The sequence below is a fragment of the Schistocerca nitens genome, chromosome 3 (assembly GCF_023898315.1).
Source record: "Schistocerca nitens isolate TAMUIC-IGC-003100 chromosome 3, iqSchNite1.1, whole genome shotgun sequence".
Classification (NCBI taxonomy): Eukaryota; Metazoa; Arthropoda; class Insecta; order Orthoptera; family Acrididae; genus Schistocerca; species Schistocerca nitens.
This window is the reverse complement of record NC_064616.1, coordinates 648,378,731-648,402,137: the sequence shown is the minus strand read 5'-3', so window position 1 is coordinate 648,402,137 and position 23,407 is coordinate 648,378,731. Positions and strand designations below refer to the sequence as shown.

The 23,407-nt window shown below is 38.9% G+C and overlaps 1 protein-coding gene across 2 annotated transcripts in view; it reads right to left on the bottom strand.

The window, feature by feature from the left end:
- LOC126248605 (segment polarity protein dishevelled homolog DVL-3) overlaps nt 1-23,407 on the bottom strand; it is a 130,338-nt gene that overhangs the window by 71,121 nt on the left and 35,810 nt on the right. For both annotated transcript variants that reach the window (XM_049949743.1, XM_049949742.1), the window contains exons 5-6: nt 20,209-20,277; nt 10,675-10,857 (exon numbers count right to left, since the gene is read on the bottom strand). In XM_049949743.1, the coding sequence (XP_049805700.1) occupies nt 10,675-10,857; nt 20,209-20,277 (252 nt within the window). The remainder of the gene's footprint in view (nt 1-10,674; nt 10,858-20,208; nt 20,278-23,407) is intronic.

Below are 23,407 nucleotides of genomic sequence, written 5' to 3'. Positions count from 1 at the left end.
TGAAACACTGTTTCCTCCATTTTCAATCGCAGTCGACATACTGATCAATTCAGACGGCTGTCAACAATGAACTGAATGCTGTACATTGTTGAAATTCTTTATATGTTCCCTGGAATAATCAAGCTTACCAATCATGAAGTAGCAACAAAAATGTTCAATTCTTTCACAGAAATTTACCAGACATATCAAGCCAACCTTGTAAAACAGGTGATAAAGACTAATAACATAAGACTTCAAGTATAGTGAGGTATGATTTGTCATTACTGTCTGGACTGAGGTAAGCTGACAAGGTGCCGGTGGGCTGATCGAATTCTGCAAAAGTGAATGACTGAGGATTTTGTAGGCGAAAAACTATACCCTTGATTTTGGGCACATGCCTATGTCTTCTGAAAGGCTGTCTGAAGACGATATTCCATTGAGAATACTAAAGTGTAACTGTAGTACACACACAAGTTGTTGACATACATGGATGCCAACATATTTCATCCCGAAACAGTAGAAATTCTATTTATGGTAACTGCGAAGAGGGTAACACTCAAGACTGAACCCTGTAGAATCCTGTTTTCCTGTACATGTTGATAAATAATGGCTGTACCAACTTTAACTCAGAAATGCCAATGGGGTGACAAATTTTTAACAACAGATGGTAAGTTGCCTTGCAAGCTGGTGTCACCCAAGTGTGAAGGCCTCTTTGACAGCAAACTCCAGTCGTAAAAGTTGGTTGGTTGTGGATCTGAACCTTCGAAATCTGCACTGAAATGTTAAAGGCAGGTTTCTTTTTTCCAGACACCAAAGAAATCTATGACCAACCATTCATTCATTCATTCCATGGCTTTACATATGGTCATCACTGAAATGATTGGTCTGAAGTTGTCTATAGTGAGTGAGTGATTGATTTACCAATTTTCAATCTTGGTCCAATGGTATAATTGTACTTTCAGTCCACTGGTTGGGAAAAATTTCCCCTTGCCAAATGTTGTCAAAAATCGTCACAAAGGTTGTGAAGTCTGTAAAAGGGCATTATACATCTCTATCTGTCAGGTGTTAAAAGATACAATAATATGTCCTGCTAAAATGTGATTCCAAGTAAAAGCTGTGTGGTTTTCTTTTTTTTTTTTTTTTTTTTTTTTTTTTTTTTAAGATGGCATTTTAGCATAACAACTCACCAGTAGTTTGGCTATGTTGAAAAGATTAGTATGAAATACTCCTGAAGCTAACACTGCAGATATTCCAGCAGGGATAGAAGGTCTGTCAATGTGTCACAATTTTGTCCACACTTTGGCATCTTTTTTACATCCATTAATCGACACTTCATACTGTTTCAATAATTCTGCTTCTGTTGTTTGATTAAATGATTTAGTTTTGCTCTCTGCCATTCATATAAAATTAGATTACTAGTGGAGTGATGTCTCCTTGAAATCACCCACCAGGGAAGGGGTAACTATTATATAGTTCTTCCATGTCTTTACTAAATACTAGCTGAATACTCAGTGTTGCCCAGGTATGTATTTAATCTTCTACTGATCCATCTCCTCTTTCCCCTCTCTCTGTTATCTCCTCCTACTCCTCTCTCTGTCCATATCCTCCTGCCTCCCATCTCTGTCAATCCCACCCCTTCCCATCTGTGTCCACCTGCTCCTCTTCCTTCTCTCTCTATATCACCACCCCCTCTCCAACAGGAGGCTGGTGGTTCTTACCCCAACAATATTTCTTTCCATAGTATAACTCATGTGTGTACCAAATTTGGTTGAAATAATTCCAGGGGGTTTGAGATGAGCTTTCCCCCTGGGCCTTTGCCCACATATGCACATGCCAAATATACCTCACACATATTTAACATGTACCACACATATTTCACTAGTATTTTTAGTGAATTTTACTCTGTAGTTTCATTTTCATACTGGTCAATGTCTATGATGCCATATCTTCTGAACTGTGTATCATACAATGATATAATTTTGCAGATTCATTCAGTGGTATATGAAAATACTGTCTGCAAATGTGTGTCAAATGTAATTAGCAGTAAAGAAGTAATAAATTCAAATATCATTCTTCATTTTGCAGTTTTACTGTACAAACAGTGAAAATGTAGTAAGCGATAAACTTTTTTCCTTTAATTATTTTTTGGAGGTTGTATGTGAGAAAAAGTTTCACGATTGTTTGAAATTACAGTTGTGTGTAAAGTTTGTGGCAAATCGCTAAGTGCTCTCAGCATCAATTAATGGTTGATTAAAGTATGGGTATTCACACCTGGTAGGCTACACTGCTTTTTCACACCCACACCCATCCCCTTGATAGGTAGGCGGTTCTTGTATCCCCACAGTGATTCTTTCCAGACAGTAAGTGATAGGTATACCAAGTTTGGTTGAAATCAGTCAAATGGTTCAGGAGGAGAGGTGGAACATATGTACATGTATACATAGATCCATTTTTATAATACATATGAATACAGTACAACCACTTTTTAACCAAATCTCTGGGGACTAAAATATTTTTCAGTTAAATTTGGATTTAGCTCCAGTTCGCTAATTAAGTGACCCATAAACATAATTTGGATATTTCTAAGACATATAGGTAGCACTATTTAATCATAAATGCACATGACTTAATCCTAGCAAGTTCTAAAATATATTTTAATACCACACATTTTTCACAAACTCAATAGGCATTTATCAGTAAGTGTAATTTCCCTTTCCGCGCCAGAATAACATACTGACACGAAGTGTTGCTGTAGGTGGTTGACACTGGCTAGAGCCAACTCATCTACATGGAATGTGTAAAAGCTTAGTGCAATTGAATCCTCCTCTTCTCTGCCTCTTCATCATCACAATCATCCCCCCCCCCCCCTTCACCTATCTCTGATTTGATCTTTCCACAAGCATCATACAGTCACTTACATAAATCTGGTGTGCAAAAGCTAGGATGTCATCATTGCAACCAAGTCCTGTAATGCCACACTTGCTCGAATATCTGCAACAGCATGCGGAAGTATAATAATAATCATCATCTCTTCTCTCTGTATTTAGCTTACACAGGATGAATTATGCCCACATCTACAGGTGACTTGTACAGGCAGCAGGAAGAAACACGGTGCCCCTAAAGTTTGTGAAAGCAATTTTTAAAACATCCTGTAAATTACAGTAAACCACAGTTCCATCAGCAAAAAAAAATTTCAAGACCCAAATCCAATATTAACTGTATCAAAATATACATTTTCCAATGTTCGCTACTTTTCAAGTCTACTGCTTACCTTTCTACACTTATATTTTGGTAAGAAAGGTTATGGCAGTTTCTTTTTTATTTTTATTTTATTTATTTTAAGAGGATGGTTTTAAAGTCCTTAAGGAACCTACACATCTACATTTAAGCCGGGCAGTTTATCACGTATGGTATCACACGTAAGTAATAAACTGTAAAATTACCAGATCTAACTGGTAATCTGCTTGGGCGAGAGACTAGTCTTTAGTGACTGAACTACTCAGTTCCCTCCAGTAATTCCACACTTTTTACACTTATTGTTGTCTGTCACCTGAACCTATCCTGTTACCATCATTAAATCCACGGAAAAAAAATGAGCTTTTGGATTTTACTGAAAGCTTCTGGAATGTTCATGACTATGTATTTCATATTCCAATTGTGTGGGGGAAAAAGCAGCTGTATAAGAAGTTTTAATACAAAAAGTAGAACTTTCTGTAGGCTGACATGAAGTTGTAGTGCAGAAAATAAACAACTTTTTATCTTCAGCTTCAACCACACAACAAACTGCAGCTCTTCTGTCTCTGTTCTCCATTGTTACTTTAGCATCATGGATATGGCAGAACTGAGGGGAAAACTGAATGTAGCTTTATACCAGATAACCACAAAAAAAAATTTTTTTTAATAGATAACTATGCAGTTTAACTGAAAGTATGTAGGTTCATTTAAAAAATGAAGCATGAATGTTCTCTCTTTTTTAAGTGTAGGAGGCCAGTAAGTTTCAGCATTCAGGGAATGCCTTCTTTTTTTCATTTCATGGCCTACAGAGAAGATGGTACCAAATCATATTTATTTAAAAAGTCGACAAGTTTAACATTCTAAGTGTCTTCAACATCACAAATGCTTGTCAGCTTCTGCTGAATCTGCGCAGTGGCATTTGAAAGCCACAACTACGCAAACTTTGCAGTGTCGAATTCAACATTACAATAAACAACACAATGTGAGCAATAGATAGAAACATTTTCTGGGATGTTGGGTAAAGTGACCTATGTGCGGAAATTGACATGTTTGAAATTATCAACCAAAAACTATAACATCTGATGGGGGAAAAATTGTGAATTATATTTTCTGTAACACCAATTTCACAAAACTTGTTAAAAAATGTTAAGAATCAAATGATAACTTGGTTTCAGTTTGCGAACTGTTTAATATATAATCTTTGAAAACAGAGTTTTTCTTAAAGCGGAGTTTGTTAAACCCATATGTCAGTAACTATGTTCTTATGGAAATGTAACAGGAACTGGCAGAAATACTCATGAAAAGTGTGGATTCCTTAAAAGAATATTTGTAAATACAGGGTTTTAATGTAGGTGAAGAGACAAAAGTCATGGAATAGTGATATCTACATACACAGATGGCAGTAGAATTGTGTCCACAAGTTATAAAAGGGCAGGGCATTGGCGGAGCTGTCATTTGTACTCAGGTGATTTCTGTGGATAGGATTCCAATGTGATTATGGCAGCACGAAAGGAATTAACAGACTTTGAACACAGAATGGTACTTGGAGCCACATGCATGGGACATCCCATTTCGGACATCATTTGCGAATCCAATATTCCGAGATCCACAGTGTCAAGAGAGTGCTGAGAATACTGAATTTCAGGCATTACCTCTCACCACAGACAATACAGTGGCCGATGGCCTTCACTTAATGACCAAGAGCAGTGGTGTTTGCAGGAGAGTTGTCAGTGCTAACAGACAAGCAACACTGTGTGAAATAACCACAAAAATCAATTTGAGATGTAAACGAATGTATCCTTTAGGACAGTGCAGTGAAATTTAGCAGTAATAGGCTATGGCAGCAGATGACTGACGTGAGTGCCTTTACTTATAGCACATCGCCTGCAGCACCTCCCCTGGGCTTGTGATCGTATCAGTTGGGCCCTAGACAATTGGGAAATTGTGGCCTGGTCAGACAAGTCCCAATTTCAGTTGGTAAGAGCTGGTGATAGGGTTCGAGTGTGGTGCAGATCCCACCAAGCCATGGACCCAAGTTGTCAACAAGATACTGTACACATTGGTGGTGGCCCCATAATGGAACGGGCTGCGTTTACATGGAATGGACTGGGTCCTCTGGTCCAAATGAACCAGTCATTGGCTGGAAATGGTTATGTTCAGCTACTGGTAAACCATTTGCCGCCATTCATGAACTTCATGTTCCCAAACATTTCACCAGGCCATATTTGTTAGCGACTGGTTTGAAGAACATTCTGGACAATGCGAGTGAATGTTTTGGCCCATCACTTCACCCAATATGAATCCCGTCAAACATTTATGAGACATAACTAAGAGGTTAGTTGGTGAACAAAATGCTGCACCAACAAAACTTCCAAATTATGGACAGCTACATAGACAGCATGGTTCAATATTTCTGCAGGGGGCTTCCAAGGACTTGGGTTGAGTCCATGCCACGTCGAGTTGCCACACTATGATGGCCTAAAGAAGGTTCTACACGATATTAGAAGGTATCCCACGACTTGTCACCCTAGTGTATATATCTATCTGGGTTGGAGGTACAAGTTGCAAATAATTACCAAGGTAGGTAGATTCTAACAACTATGACCTCAAAAGCAGTATTCTATAGTACTTTATTACTAAAAGTGGATGACCCTACCAATGTGCAAATACCTTCTAAGCCCTCAATGCGATCTCTCTACTGTTACTAAAAACATGGTTGTTCCTGAATGTAGGCAGGTAACCCTCCAATAACAAAGATTCCTGCACAGCAACATTTATTATGGGGAAAACACACACTAACTGCTTGATTTTAGCCAGATGTTAATAGCTGTTACAGCTCCATTGTATCATTGTTAAACAAATTGCCTTGCCCAAAATTCCCTCTCAAACCACTGTTGCTTCCCAGGCTTCCTGTAAGACTAGTGTAACAGCAATATCTACAGATAGTTGGTCTGTAGGGAAAGATTCAAGATATAATGGTATTGTCACACAGGTTCTTGACTTACATCTTTTCTTTTCCTTTACATTTTCAATTTTGTTTGAAGATTTTAATTCTTTTGGGTGCTTGTCTGGCTGTACATATAGGCATGAATACATTGGAATAGTTATATGGCCCAATGCTCTTACTCCATTCTGCCACTGACTATGTGTGAGATAGTTAAAATACATGAGGAAGACTGCTATGGGGATATTGGGGAGAGAGGGCGGGATACACCGCCCCTCCACTGACAAGGGAGAAGGATGGAGAGCCACCAACCGCATCAGCAGAGTGGTTTCCACTGATGAGGTATGGGAAATGTTCCAGGGATGTGGTCCCTCAAACAGCATACTAATTTATGGAATTGTCATTGAATTTGAACAGATTAATTGCTACTATTAAATTTAGCAAAATTTTTGCTCATATTATTTAGGATTCAAAGTATGACAGCAATTAAATGTCTTATCTTGAAAAATCGAGCATACTTACAACTTGGGATGGTGTAGGTCTGGGCAGTTTCTGCACAGTGAAAGTTTTTCACAAGGGCAATCACCATGAGGAGTTCTGACTCAGTTTCCACAGATATGTTCACTATGACTTACTTTTGCAGTGTCCTTCAAATGTCAATTTGAAATTCCCCCACGACCCTTGGACTACCATTCTGTGCTCTTTTCACTGCACCAACTGTTGGCTATAAATTAAGCTGACATTAGTGGCTGACATCTCACCCGACCCACACCAAAAATGTGTTTTTTCTAAATGCTTGGCTATCTGGAGCTCCCACTTATGCTACTTTCATTTCTGGCCAAGCCCTGCATATACTATAAATTTGGGCAAAATTGGTCATGACAATTAAGTGCAGTCCCATTGTCAGTGATAAATAGAAATTTTAAGATCTTAAAGATCCATAACTTAAACCATTCCCTTTACTCTGTGGCTGTATTACAGGAACAAACTATCTTAAGCTCATTCTCTGTATATCACCAAGCAATATTACAACATATGCCTGAAGTTTCTTAGGACATGTGAGAGACTCATAGGACAACCACAGCAACAAGATTGTGAATGTGGTGTGGTAGAATTCAATACTTCACACAATTCAAAGGAATGATCATGTCTGATGAAACCTTTCCCCCTGGCCACATAAGAGGCCATTCAATTAAGTTCATTCTGGTGTTACAAGCTGCAAGACCAATCATTACAGCTGGTGCAACTGGATTTTGTGAATGTGTAACTGAGGACATTTCAGCCCAATTTCTTTTTGTTCTTAGTCAAACTGTGTCCTACACTGTGTGCTTCTGAAGAGTTTCATACAATCGGAAACAAAACTTATCAAACTACAAGGTGCATCTGAATAGTTTTGTGAATGGTATCACAAAATGAAGGAAACAAGAATTAGAAACAAAATACCTTTACTGGCCTTCATAGCACTTGTCATTAGCTACAACACAGTTCCAACATCAGTTGTAAAGCTGTTGGAAACTGTCAGCAAACACTTCCTGTAGAATAGCTCTCAGCACCATGGTCATGTGTTGTTAGATATCTGAATTGTCTGCAAATGTTCATTAACAATAGTGCTTACAATGTCTTTGCTTATCTTCACACCTCTGCTGTTATTCAGAACGACAGCTGCCAATCATCTGCAAGCATCTGTTGCACTAGTCTAATGTTTTCTGGGATCGTGTGTGTTGACCTGAATGTGGCTCACCCTCGCACCATCATTTTCACCTCTAAAGTTCTTAAACCACTCAAAATCGCCATTTTTACTCACTGCTTCAACACCATACACTTGCAGATACAGTCCTCGAGTCTCCATCGCTTTTTCTGTAATTTGGAGCAAAACTTCATGTTAATGCATTGCTCCATTTTACGACGACACAAATGTGTGATAGACACTTGCAGACAATCAGCGGCTGTCTTTGAGAATGAAAGCAGAAGGGCTAAAGGTACGCAGAGAAAGTGAAAGTATTCACGAACATTCACAGGCATTTTACATCTCCAACAACAGGTGACCATGGTGCTTCAACCGGTTCCACAAGAAGTGTTTACTGACAGTTTCTAACAGCTTTACAAGCGATGTCAGAAGGGTGCAGTAGCAAATGGTGATTACTTTCAAGGTCAGTAAAAGTATATTATTTGTAACACTTGTTTCACGTATTTTTTGAGACCATTCACCAAACTTTTCAGATGCATCTCTTACATTCTGGAATAAATACACGACAATGAACTACAGTAATCCAAAACCAAAGGATATTACGCTAGATAAATCAGACAGTTTCACCTTGAGTTAGGCAAGGATGGACAAACAGTTTACATGTAGGTGTGTTACTTTCAAGGAATTAACAATAAAATAAAAAAAACCTAAACTAACATGAAACACAAGTTGGATACTTTGTCACAGACAGAGTATTCTTAGAGCCTCTTTAGGCCCATTGGTCTTCAAATTTACTAGGAGATTGAATGCTACTGTCAAAATTTCACTTTGAACATTGTTATTACATGTATTAATGTGGTTCATAATAGACAACAACAAATTCATACCAGCACACCTGCTTCCTATGTTTAGAAACATCACAACACACATAATGCCCAGACTTTAATGAGGAGGAGGAGGAGGAGGAGGAGGAGGAGGAGGTTGTGGTGGTTGTTGTTGTTGCGGACTTCATTTCAAAAGGCTAGTTTGATGCAGTTCTCCAAGCTAGTCTATTCTGTACCAGTCTTGACATCACTGCATAACTTCAGTAACCCACATACTCTTGAAACCACTTATAACAGACAAGCCTCAGTCTACCTTGATAAATTTTTTACCCCTAACTTTCTTACATTATCAAATTAATTACACTTTGTTGCCTCAGGATGACTCCTGCATATTCCTTCTTTTAGTCAAATTATCCCCCCCACTCCCCCCATGCTGCTAGACTATGGATCCAAAGGTCTGGAGGTTTGATTCTTGAACCAACCTAAAGATTTTATCTGTTACTTATTACTTCTTTCGCCTTTGACAATGTTTATTAATGTGAAAAAACTGAAGCTTCAACAAGGTTCAGAGTCCACAATAAACTGTAGCCTCATTATAACTGGCTGAAGAAGTCAGTTCAAAGGCCAGAGGATGGCAAGAGCATATCATCATCCCCCCCACAATAGGACTGCACTGTAGTGTTCAAACCAATGTTGAGGTTGACGAGAGCTTGACTCTAATTACCTCTTAATAAGTAACTCACCTTATTCATATCATTTACAACACTCCTCTGTAAATGCCACATGCCAAATGTTATTCTCTTATTGCCTGTACTGTTCATTGTCCACATTTCACTTGCACACAATACTTTCAGAAGATACTTCATACCATTTCGATTTATATTAGATGGTAACGTGTTTTGCTTTTCCAGGATATCTTTTATTGCTATTTCCAGTCTGCACTTATTTTCTTTACTTCTGTCATGATCAGTTAGTTTGCTGTCAAAATAACAAAACTAATCTACTACTTTTAGTGTCTCATTGCAGAATCTTATGCCTCCAGCATCTCTATTTATTTGACTACATTCCATTACCCTTGTTTTACTTTTGTCGGAGTTCATTTTGCGACCTCATACCATTCAACTTATCTTCCAATTATTTTGAACTGTCTCATAGAATTCCAGTGACAAACCCTAAAACTTTAATTTCTATACCAAATTTCTCCTTGATTAGCTACTGAATTTAGAAAGTGTTCAACAAATCAGCAGTATCCTTTACAGTTAAATAGTGATAAGCTTATTTTCATAGCTGGATATTATATTTAGGTAGTCAATAACTATCCTTCAGGGCTGCTTTGTTCATTTACATTGCTAAAAGACCTATGAAATAATGGTGAGAAAACACCCTGAATTTAAACAGTTAGTGAACTCTTTTTTTTTGTTTTTTTGTAGTAAATTTAAATATTTCTTTTTAATGTACAATATCTTTGTCTTTTTCCTGAACAATAACTTGTTAAGAAAAAGATGAGAGGGACTATCAATTAATGCTTTAATGCAGACTATATTAATGGTTCTTGAAAAAAAAATGCACGCATGCTCATGCACCCCCCCCCCCCCCCCCCCCCACACACACACACCACCTCCACCAGACTATAACACAAAGCAAGGCTCTTCAGATTTCTCTGTTTGGGTTTAATAGCCATTATTGACATGGAGCACTTACTCATTTCAGCATTTCAGAAATGGACAAAGAGAGAAAACTGATAGATTCTCATTTAAGGAACCATCAAGAAATTAGCTTTTGTGCTTTAGAGTAAACACAAAAAATTAAATCACAACAACTCCAAAGATTCAAAATGTTAGCCACTTGCTTCTCAGGCTAATTATGTGTCAAATTGATGAGCAGAAACTTCTCCATCAGAGACAGAATTATATTACATCAGCTGAAGACATCAACATATACATGCAATTCTTGATTGTGACAAGAGTTCAAACAAACAGCTCAAAACTGGGGTTTAATGCACTTACCTGTTCCAAGAGTTTGCCTGTCAACCGACAGATTCGTTGCTCTTCCTGTTGTTGTCGTAATTCTACTGGATACATCATCCTCAGATTCCAAGAAACTAGTGGATTCCAAGTCAGAACTGAGCATTGATGATGACTCATATCCGTGCCCAGAACGATGTTTTGAGTGGCCATTTATGCGGAGTCCTGCAATGCGAAATAACAGATCCACATACTTTATTTGAAAAATTTTACAATACTTACAAAATTCTGCAATCCTTGTAATATTTACTGTTCATAAACAATGTAATACATATTTACTTGCAAAGCTAACAGCATATATTAATTTTATAAGAATTCCAAAAAAAGTTTAAACTGATGAGAGAGAGAGAGAGAGAGAGAGAGAAGAAATATGCAGAGTGATATTACAGATTATTACATCACAGAAGAAACAGAAGAGCACAATTAATAGAACACATCAGAAAGAAAATACAGAAAGTTAAGTTTAAACACCTTCACAGTTTAAAAAAGTATAAAACTAATACTATTCCATAGCAACAAAAATGCTACTCTAGCAAATTACTATAAGTTTCCTCATATCAAAATGGTAATAAAACTAATACTATTTCATCACAACACAAACGCTACTCTAGCAAATTATTATAAGTTTCCTCATATCAAAAAGGTATACTAATTACTCTGCTAGAGAACACTTTCAGAAGCAACATTATGGGTACAAAATAAAACTGTGCACTACTTTGTACATGTGAACAATGGCAAACTGCACCATTGTTTGGATTAGAGATTGCATAGCAGGTATAAAGAAATTCACTGGGTACGCACGTTTATAGGACAGAGGAAAATAAATATAATATCCAATCAGTGACTCAGTGGCAATGTGCTAGATAACGGACCCTATGTTTCCTTCTTTGGCCTAGGATGTTTACATGTTACTTGAAACATCTTACATTCTGGTAATTTTTGCCAATGTGAAAATATGAAGTTACACCATAGTTCGGAGTCCTCATTTAACTGTATGTCCCTCTATAGCTGTCTGTATAGATCAGTTCACCAGTTGGAGGAAAGTGAGTAATATTGTGGAATGATAAATCATATCCACAATACACTACAATACAGCTGCTGTCCAACTGCAACACCTGAGGAAGTTGCTTTGTAATCTTTCCTTAAATACAGAATGTAGAAGGCGTTATTCCTATCTACTGTGGGTGGTTGCAGTGACATGCTTATCACCTGCATACCCAAGCACGTAGTATACTTAATACCAATTTGGCATTTGCTGCAGGTCACTTTCATGGCACTGCAATTCTGATGGCCAACAGTATAATTACAATAGCCTGAAAATATTTGAGCCATACTCTTCTTGAATATAAATGTAGTGCCAAAATTATGGTGCCACATTTATTATCTGTTTTTCTATCTATGTCTGTAATAATGGCAATGTCTCACAAATGTGCTGAGCTGGGTAACAGCTTTTGAATATCGCCTCCCAACCTGAGGACATGTAGTATGTATCCTGTGAAATTTGATGCTTCAAAGCAACTGAGAAGAGTTATAGAATCCAGTGATGGTGCAGTTATTGTAAAGGCACACAAAAAATCCTGTGCACATTGCCAATTTTCCCTTCCGCATTTCTTACATGATATAAAATTAATTTTTCCAAAAATCTGTTTCACAGATGATGATCTTGCGCTTCCAACCCTTCGAACACAGCTAATCCAGCTACAAAAAAGTAAAACACCAAGCAGCTCCTGTGAGACTGACTTAAACAAAGTCACATCTTATGAAGAAAAATGACAAGTTTTATGATTTTTCCATAAATTGGACCTTCGTAATTAACCAGCAAGGTGATGATAAATGATGGATTTCTGCGTAAAATCATAAAATAACCACCACCACCACTTTGTGAGCAATACACAACGGCATTCACTCTGCAAAGACTCAACTTATTCATTTGGTAAAATTACACTGTTGCACGATAACTGAGTTTTTACTTTGGAAAGCTGTCTCTGTGTTTTAAATATACTATATGACAATGTCCAGGACATGTATACATCTAAATGACAGTACAAATCACTTTCAGTTTCTCAAAGTGAGACAGTGGTGACACAGCACTAAACAATTTCATGGTAGACATCTTGTCAAGCACTGAAGACTTCACGGGTAATGTGAACACTGAACAATCCAACAAGCAAAATACTTGATTGTTTTCAGTTAAAGTTGTTTTCTGACTTGGTTGTTTTAAACATACAGACTAAAATTAATCATGAAAATATTTTAAAACTATTATCATAATTAATTTCTACTATACGAGGTGCGATCAAAAAGTAAAGGAAATTTTCTAAGCTTGCAGTCTTTATGTATTTGATCTTCAAATTTTTTTATCTTGTTGGTACACATGTTCCTGATGTATGTTTGTATTTTCAGCTGTTTTCAATTTAGTTTATTGTTAACACTTGAAAAGGTTATAAACTTTTCAAGTACTCGGCAAATTTTTACTTTAGATAAAGGTGGATCAAAGAATTTGCATTAAATTTTGTTCAAAAAATGGAATGAAGTGCAGCACCACATTCGAAATGTTGATTGTGGCTCTTGGTGAATCTGCTATGAGTAAGATAAGAGTTACAAGGGATAAAAACATTTCAAGGAGGGTCTAAAAGATGTTGGAGATGATGACTGTCCTGGACGCCCTAGCACATAAATTACTGATGACAGTAAGGAAGAATTGAAGGAAATGGTTCTCGAAAACCACCGAATCATCATTAGAACGGTTGCTGATGATGTTGGCATATTATTTGATTCATGCCAAGTAATTTTTTTCAGATGTTTTGGGCATGAAACATGTATCAGCAAAATTTGTTCTGAAATTGTTTAATTTCGACCAAAAATGACTGGGTAGACATCACTAAGGCATTGCTGAATGAAGCTGACGATGATCAAGAGCTTCTAAAGAAGACTATAACAGGTGATGGAACATGGGTATATGTGTATGATGTCAAAACCAAGGCCCTATCATCCCAATGGAAACTGCCTGAAGATCCAAGATCGAAAGACATTCAGCAAGTTTGATCACATGTGAAGTTTTTGTTATGTACACATATTGGAAGCAAGAGAAGATTCAAGTAAAGTGTATGCACATCTAATGAACAATTCAAAACAAAAACCAAAATTTGTTAAAATCTCGAATAACACTATAGTTTTGTTCTCAATCAGGGACCAATATTAAACAGAGTATATTAATTACCAAAAATCCATATTTTTCACAAATAAAGATATATACCAAGTAACAAGCTGTACCAAAATCATTTCCATTATTCACATAAAAAACCATGGTTTCTATTAACATCTGTTAAATTACAGTTCCCAGTAATAGTAAACAGAGAGATTGAGACACAAATAGATAAAGAGAAGAGAAGAGAAGAGAAGAGAGAGAGAGAGAGATTAGAATATAGCAGCAATAATAATAATTTCATAAAATCAATTATTGCATACATTTTCTCTGATTATAACCTACCATGCAGCATACAGATAGGGCACTGAATGTCAGTTGTATATATGGGTGTAGAATTTTGTTTAATAGTTACCTTTCTAAGATTAAACACACACACACACACACACACACACACACACACACACACACACACACAAACACACACACCATCACTATTATTATTATTGTTTTTCCTCTCCAGAGGACATTAAAAGCCTCGAACTTCGAACAGTTTAATACAACACATGCCAAGAGACAATATGCAGAAAAAAAGGGGAAGGAGGGGGGGAGGGGGGGGAAGAAGCTAAAATGGAAAACAATAGCAAACTTTTCCTGCAAATAAAAATATTTCAATAAAATTTTAAAATCTGATATAAATAGTTGAAGGAAGTTTATTCCAAGTACACATAAGGACTATGAATTTCAACAAGGCCAGACAGACAAAAGTTAAGAAAGTATTAGATTTCTAATATATTTTTGTATAAATTGATAAAATCTTATACATGAAGCATTGAACAGTGAACAGTTAATCAATAAATTAGTACACATGCTAATACAGTTTAACAATTAAAACACGATTTTACATGAGAGGTGACAAAAAGAGAAAGAGCATCTAACAAATAAAGTTCCCAAATTGTAAAGAAGACTTTAATAATTACATTTCACAATATTTATCCAGAGAGAGAGAGAGAGAGAGAGAGAGAGAGAGAGAGAGAGAGAGATGGGGTGAGAGTTGGGACGGGTAATGAGAGAGTGGGAGGGAAAAGGGAAGGAATGAGAGGGGGAATCCACTGGGTAAGGTGAGGAAGGGGAAACCACCGGAGAAGGTGAAGCCACCGGAGGCTCATTATACACGATGAAACACCAGGTTAATCCAGTATGATTTAGGACGGGGTGTTCCTTTTTGGAGAAACTGGAGGAGGAGCAGCAACATGCAACAGTAGTCTCCTTGATAGTGCAGAGTATATTAGTGGCAGCAGTAGCCTAGCAAATGATGTTCCACATTTGAGTGAGGAGAGGTCTTATTTGCACCCGGGATTGCCAAAACGAATGTTGGGCGAGTAATTGGTTCTGTAGCTAAATAGCTGGCCTATTCACTCCTTGGGATATCCACATGATTTGGGATCCAGAGAAAGACAAATGAGCAGGCAGTATGACTAAGATCAGGGAGAAGGTCATGAACAGCAGTTATCACAGGGTGACAAGAGTAACACTGATCAACAGCCTGGAGACTGCTCACAGTCACTACAAATTAAGAAATGGCTCGGGCAGGTTACTGACAAAATACTAGGCTCTTTTAATGGCTATCAGCTCTACTATAAACACTCTATATGTTCCCAGCAACAAATGTTTCTGATCAGTGGGAGATGTAACAGCATCTCCCATCTTATCCGTGGTGTTAGAGCAACCGGTGTAAATGTGGTTTTAGAACAAACAGTGTAAATGTCAGTAACACTTGAAATTCTTGAAGAAGAACTGAAAGGAACAGATGCCGAAATGTCTGAGGGTGACAAACTATAGCTCCTTGAAGAAGATCAGACATAATTTGTGGTTTGAGTACTAAACAAGGGCAAGGATTTGGGGGGGGGGGGGTGCTTGCAGGAAAACACGGGAGGATGTGCAGTCAAAGTGGCATTACCACCGGAGGGCGGGTTTCTGTAGGTCAATGTCCGTTCTATGTGAAAAGAATTTGGTAAGTTGGATGATTAGGAAATTTTCAGATGGCAATTGCAACAGTCAGTATGAGCTGGTACCATCTGAAATGAAGAGGGAAAATCCCTGCTTCAGTGATGAGACTGTCTACTGGACTCGTCCAGAAGGTATCAGTCGCCAGATGATGGACTGAATCCAACATTTTTAAAGCTGAAGATACCACTGAGTCATAAACCTAATTACCACAGTCCAGTCAGGATGAGATCAGGGGCCAGTAAATATGGAGGAAAGTAGCACAATCCTCACCCTAAGAGGTGTGGGCAAGGAAGCAGATAGTGTTAAGCTTTCACATGCAGCTATCTTTAGTTTACAAATACAGAACAGCTATGTCATTTTTTTTTATCAAAGGGGAATCCTAAAAATCTGGACTTTGCAACAATGTCCAAGTACTGGGTGCCCAATTAGAGTTCTGGGTCTGTATGTACTACTCAATCACAATATTACTGCACTTTACCTTTATTGGAAACATGCAGTGATATTACAGTAAACAAGTAAAATAGTGATTAAGTAAAGCTTATCACAATGTCAATGCTTCTTTCAGTTCCAGTCAGGTCAGCTGTGCATATACTATCAAATTCAATTACCTGCTCCCTCACGGTAAGCTGACCAAAGCTCCCTCACTCCCAGGTGCGATAATACTGTGGTCAACCAATACCGTGAAATACATGACATATGTTTTCGCACAAGATATATGGCAGCAATGGGGAAGTATCCAAGCCAAAATGCACCTCAGAGCTAATGTTCAACCGAGGTTACAGATTGGGAGCTGAACAAATGTGAAAGTCGTCGACATACAACACAAGGATGACCAGTGGTCCAAAAGAGGTCACTAACCTGTCAATGGTAACGAGGAAAAGAGTGGCAACACAGGGCCCTATGGGACACCGTTCTCTTGGACTTTAGTGGAGCTGAGTGATATATCAACTTTAACCAAAAACAACTGGTGAGATAAAAACTCGTGAATAAAAATTGATATGGAGCCTCAAAAGCCCCAGCCATTGATGTCAAGTAAAATGTGATTGCACCAAACTGTGTTACGTGCCCTAAGACTGTAATGAGGTGGTCGCATTTAGGATAGACTTGCCAGATCGTTATTTCCAACCCAAATAGATGACTGATTCTGGAACATCCCTCCTCGAAACCATGATAATGGAGGGACAAAACAACCGGTGATTCAAGAACCCAGCACAATTGTCAGGCCTCCATCCTTTCAAGCAGTTTGCAGCACATGTTGGCGAGGTTAACTGAGTGGTAGCTGTCAATGGACATTGACTTTTGACTGGTTATGGATTTGGATGATGATATCTCATCATTACAAACAGAAAACACATTCTAACCAAATACAATTGAAGATCCTGAGTAGAATCTTTGAATAACATTCTGATGTTGTATCATTGGATTATGAATTGAATAGGGGCCTGAGGTGGTGGTATGTGATGAGTCAACAGCCTTTAGTTTCCTGTCAGTAAAAGGTTCATAAAGGGAGATGTCCCTTACTTGTCATTTGCTCATTTGAAAGATAAGACAGCTAAGAAATAGGTGCTGTAGCTGTCACAAAGTGGGTTGCAGGGTGTTCAGCAAGATCTGACGCATTAGTACAAATATCACAATGAAAGAAGCAACCAAAACAGTCATTGATCTTGGGTGGTCCACAGGACTACAGAGATTGGACAACCTCTGAGGCGAAGAGGTATATGTTCCCAAGAAAGGAATCTAGTGGTTCAAATGGCTCTGAGCACTATGGGACGCAACTTCTGAGGTTATCAGTCCCCTAGAACTTAGAACTACTTAAACCTAACTAACCTAAGGACATCACACACATCCATGCCCGAGGCAGGATTCGAACCTGCGACCATAGCAGTCGTGCGGTTCCAGACTGTAGAGCCTAGAACCGCCACTCCGGCCGGCGGAATCGAGTGCTCCAAGCATTCAGTCCTACTGCGTTTAATCAGATGGTGAGCATTAGCACAAAGCCACTATGAACGATGTCACTTGAAACATTACAAGATTCTCTGACAATCATGAATAACGCTTGCAAAGTGTTTTGTCTGCCATGACATGAGCCAGTGGTGGAGGTGGCACTGTAGGAAGGGAAATAGCAATTCCAGAGGCATGGGTGATCTCACTGGTGACCGACTCGCACAATCTTGTTGATGCAATCTGACAGAGGGCGCAAAGGTGACAACACAGGTACAGAACTGCCAACTGGCTCTCCAAAGAGCCCAAAGTGATCATTGGTGTGTTGGGCGGTGATAAGAGATAGACAGGATCAATGAAAAGTGGTCACTGTCACAAAGATCGTTGTGTAGTGGTCCTTGTAGTAAAGCCACAAGATGGGAGGAAGAGATCATAGGGGCTACAGCTGATACAGTGCATAGCCACCTCTGAAGTGGGTGAAAGTACTGCCCACTAAGAAGACACAGATCAAGATCATAACTAAGGTGGTCAATCAAAGGCGGCCAACCACATGAAGTAGTACTTCCTCACAGTGGGTGGTGCGCACTGAAATCCCAAAGTAGGAGAAAAATTGGGCGAGTTTTTGGATTAAGGTGGTCATAAGTTATGTATGTACCCTATATGGGCACAGATAAATGTTGCAAATGCTGATTGTGAGGGTCATTTACAACTGTACTGCTACTACTTCCAATACGGTATGGAGGGGATCCCACTCACTGACGACATCTGTGTGAACCAATGTACATACCCCACCAGACACTCTTTTGGACCCACTATGGTTCTGACAGATTTCAAGGTAACAATGAAGAGTTGAGGAGTAGTCACGAGTGAAGTGTGTTTCTCGAAAAGCAACACATATCACAGAACAAAAGGAAATTGGTTCCTGTAGTTCTGGCAGGTGACACTGTAGTTCTGGCAGGTGACAGTAATAGTCACTGCAGTTCCATTGGATCATACTGTTGAGGGTGTCCTGGTTAGGCTTTGGTTAGGCTTCAAGCGGCCAGGACAGGTCGTACTGGTGGGGGTGGATCATCATCAAACATCGGTTCCAATTCCCAACGGTATGGGGGGATCTGGCACCTCCAGGGCCATAGCTGAAATTCTTGTGAGGGCTTACCCACTGTGGGTGTAGGAAAGAAGAGGAGTGGGTAGCCATGAGACCACAGTTCCTGGCTCCTTCAGCCACTGGTTGGGGTTGGGCCTCTGATTTACGGATTTCCAGGGAGAGGGTTCCCAAGAAAGAACCCCATAGTCAAATTTATTGGTAAAACTACCAGGTGTACACATTAAAACAGTAAATACACCATGTACTGCCAACTACCAGGCCACAGCACTGGCAAATGTCAATATCATTGACACTGGATACAATCAATCATTTTTTTCTGGCTTCAAAATATGAGAGATAATCTGTGACCTTCAGTTGCTGGATTTTACATTTGTTGAGTAGGTTAGCACACTCTGATGATTGGGTATGGTGGTTGTTCACACAACTGACACAGACAAGTGGTAGCACACATGGCGAGTTTTGATGAAGTGACCAACCACACTCTCCACAAATTGAGTCAAATGTACACCGGAGAGATATATGCACTAAATGCAGGCATTTAAAACAAGGCATTGACGGTAGGGAAATACAGCTTCTGGGAGCAAATACGGTGGACTGGTTACCATACTTGGTATTGGGTCACATTCCCCGCACAGCTTGAACAATCTGTAAAGTATTTGTGAAGGTGGAGATCAAATCCAGATGTGGGGCCAAAATAAAGTTAACCAAAATATTTGGTGCAAATAACAATGTAGGAAAAGCCACAAATGAAATCCTACGATCGATCTAGGTTGTCAGCAGGAAGTCTGTCCTTGAGAATAAGTCAGAGGAAAGATATAGCCAGAGAATAGAATTGGTTGGTTGATTTGGGGGGAGGGGACTAAAGAGCAAGGTCATAGGTCCCATCGGATTAGGGAAGGATTGGGATGGGAGTCAGCCATGTCCTTTCAAAGGGACCATCAAGGCATGTGCCTGAAGCAATTTAGGGAAATCATGGAAAACCTAAATCAGGATGGCCGGACTCAGGTTTGAACCATCATCCTCCCGAATGCGAATCCAGTGTGCGAACCACTGTACCACCTCGCTCGGTAGAATAAAATTGCAAAACAGAAAAGGAAGTAGTACTGCAATTGCTTGCGGTCCCATGCTCACCACACATATACTCACAAAACAGTTGTGAGCCCCTTGAAGTGTGAGAGGGAAGGGTAGGAGTGGCAGAGTGTGGGAGGGTGGACAGGGACAAAAGCAGTGTTGTAATAGAAAGGCAAAGACATTTTATACACACAAACAGCCTAAGTAAAGCCTAAAAAATGTGTTCCATGTTCCATGCACTTACCATTATATTTATTGTATTTTTCATATTTATCGCCATGATGTCTAGAGCCTTTATGAATGTTATGATGGCCTATAATAATAAAAAATAAAAAATAAATAACAGCAGTAATTAGAAATATTGAACAATAAAAATAATGCAATCAAAATATATGAAGCATGTCTAAAGTAAGTCATAAAAATAAACATTCAAAAGAATAAATATGCAAATAAATTCTCTAAAAAATGTGTATAGAACAAATTTTCAGTATGTGCACTGAAATTATTTGTCTTTTTACAATACAAGTACAATGAATAGCAGAAGTTATTAAATCAAGCAAATAAATGAACCAAGGATGAAAACAATACAAAGAGAAGCTTAGGAGAACAACTTACCAAAGCACAACTGAATCTGTGGCTGCAGTTAATTTATTGACCCTTAACATAGACAAATGTAATGTATTGCGAATACTTAGAAAGAAGGATCCTTTATTGTATGATTATATGATAGCGGAACGAACACTGGTAGCAGTTACTTCTGTAAAATATCTGAGAGTATGTGTACGGAACGATTTGAAGTGGAACGATCATATAAAATTAATTGTTGGTAAGACGGGTGCCGGGTTGAGATTCATTGGGGGAGTCCTTAGAAAATTTAGTCCATCAACAAAGGAGGTGGCTTACAAAACACTCGTTCGGCCTATACTTGAGTATTGTTCATCAGTGTGGGATCCGTACCAGGTCGGGCTGACGGAGGAGATAGAGAAGATCCAAAGAAGAGCGGCGCGTTTCGCCACAGGGTTATTTGGTAAGCGTGATAGCGTTACGGAGATGTTTAGCAAACTCAAGTGGCAGACTCTTCAAGTGAGGCGCTCTGCATCGCGATGTAGCTTGCTGTCCAGGTTTCAAGAGGGTGCGTTTCTGGATGAGGTATCGAATATATTGCTTCCCCCTACTTATACCTCCCGAGGAGATCATGAATGTAAAATTAGAGAGATTTGAGCGCACACGGAGGCTTTCCGGCAGTCGTTCTTCCCGCGAACCATACGCGAGTGGAACAGGAAAGGGAGGTAATGACAGTGGCACGTGAAGTGCCCTCTGCCACACACCGTTGGGTGGATTGCGGAGTATAAATGTAGATGTAGATGTAAGTACACTCTTGAACAATTGAATTGGAAATGACTGCAGTGGATCCTATCATTGCCATGAGTAGATTCTCGATGTCTGTATTCAAAGTACTGGCCACAGCATTTACAAGCACAGGGCTTTCTACATGCCATTTTATAAAGAGTGTTTAATATCTCGATTTGGGGATCGCTGCAACAACCCGAGTTAGTTAGAGGGGAAAATACTTTGCAATGTCACCAGTTTTCCCTCTGCATGCTGCTAATCCAGTACTAGGTGGAGAGCTCTACGGGGAGCATATGTGCACAGTTGGAAAGGGCTTTCTTGTTCCAATGCAGACACTGTGCATCCAGTATACAATATATGCTGCTTTTGTAGACAGTGAAATTGTCACCACAATAGAACCATTGCAGGCAGTAACAAGACAAACACAACCAAAAATGAATACTGACAGTGAAAACTACAAAACTGATGGACGGCCAAACAAAAGAACAAAGATCCACTGACATATGATACTTCCTCAAATATTTCTGGATCGAATCAAAAACATACTATTGTGCTCAAGGTAGTGATAACGCAGCAGATTTAGTAATAATGCTATTTGTAGATCATGTGCATGGGCTTTGAATGAGGCACAGTTACAGTTTGCATGATAACCTCAAAACAATGAAGTTATGTAATTAATTTTCAGTCTCTTTGCAGGTAATTATCTGCAGTCCTAGTAAAGATTGAAATCCTCTGCCACTGTACCACAGTGTGCCTCTATACCAGAAAAAGAGGTGCTGCCCATTGATGAAGTGGAATACTGAGAGATAATTGGACGGCAACACTGCAGCATCATATGACTGACTAGGTGGCACAGACACTTTCGATGTAGTCTAACAAGTGGCAGACCATCTCTACAGGAAGAACTGATAATCACAAGTAAGTGGAGGCCCTGGTGCTCAATAATGTTACTACTGAATCAACAGTGGAAGAAGTGAACAAAAGTCATGGATAAGTTTTCAGTATCTTGCATAAAATTTTGCACATGACAAAGGTCACCACCCACTGGGTTCTCCGAGTATTCACAACTTAAAATAACCACCACAACAAAGTACCACAAGAAATGTTGCAGCTGTGTCAGGCCAATGCAGGTGACTGACTTAGTTGCCTAATCATAGTAGCCAAGTGATGCACAAGTGTGGCTTCACTAACACCAAAAAAAGGTGAAGATCTAGTAATCATTATGCAAGGCTGCTATAGTATCCCCACCAGTGGACATCGAGATGCATGCAGATAAGCTGTGTGTGGTTACTGAAGTTGAACAACACAGAATGCTGCCGTGGGGGCTGCACACACTTTCCTTCCTTACAGTCAAGTGCTGCTTATAGCACCATACAGATATTTTGTCTAAATTATTTTGTAATTGATTCTGATCTTCTACAGACTTTACTAGATGGTAAATGACAACACCAACTATGGGAGCTGCTCAGATTGTTTCCTGAATTGCTTATATAGACAAGGAACAGCAGAGGACATACAACATTTCTTTGGGGAATGCCAGATATCACTTTGATTTACTTGATGATTTTCTGTTGATTACTATGAACTGTGAGCTTTCTGATAAGAAGTCAGAAATCTAGTCAACTGAGACAACACTCCAGAGGCACGCAAACTGATTGAAATCTGCTTGTGGGGAACAATGTCAAAAGTCTTCTGAAAATTTTTAAACATACAATCAATTCGAGACTGCTGGTCGATAGCACTCATTACTTCATGTGAATAAAAACATAGTTGTGTTTCACAAGAATAACAATTTCTGAATCTATGCTGACAACTTGTCAATAGGCTATTTTCTTCTAGGTAATTAATAATGTTTGAACATAAAAAATCCTACTGCAAACTCGCATCAGCTTTGTAATTCATCAAATTACTCCAATTTCCTTTCTTCAGTATTGGTATCAGCTGTGCAACTTTCCAGTCTTTAGGTGCAGATCTTCGGTTAAGTGAGCAGTTGGTAAGTATGGAGTTACTGTGTCAGCGTATCTGAAAGAAACCTACTTGGTATACAATCTGGATTGGAAGACATACTTTTATTAAGTGATTTAAGCTGTTTT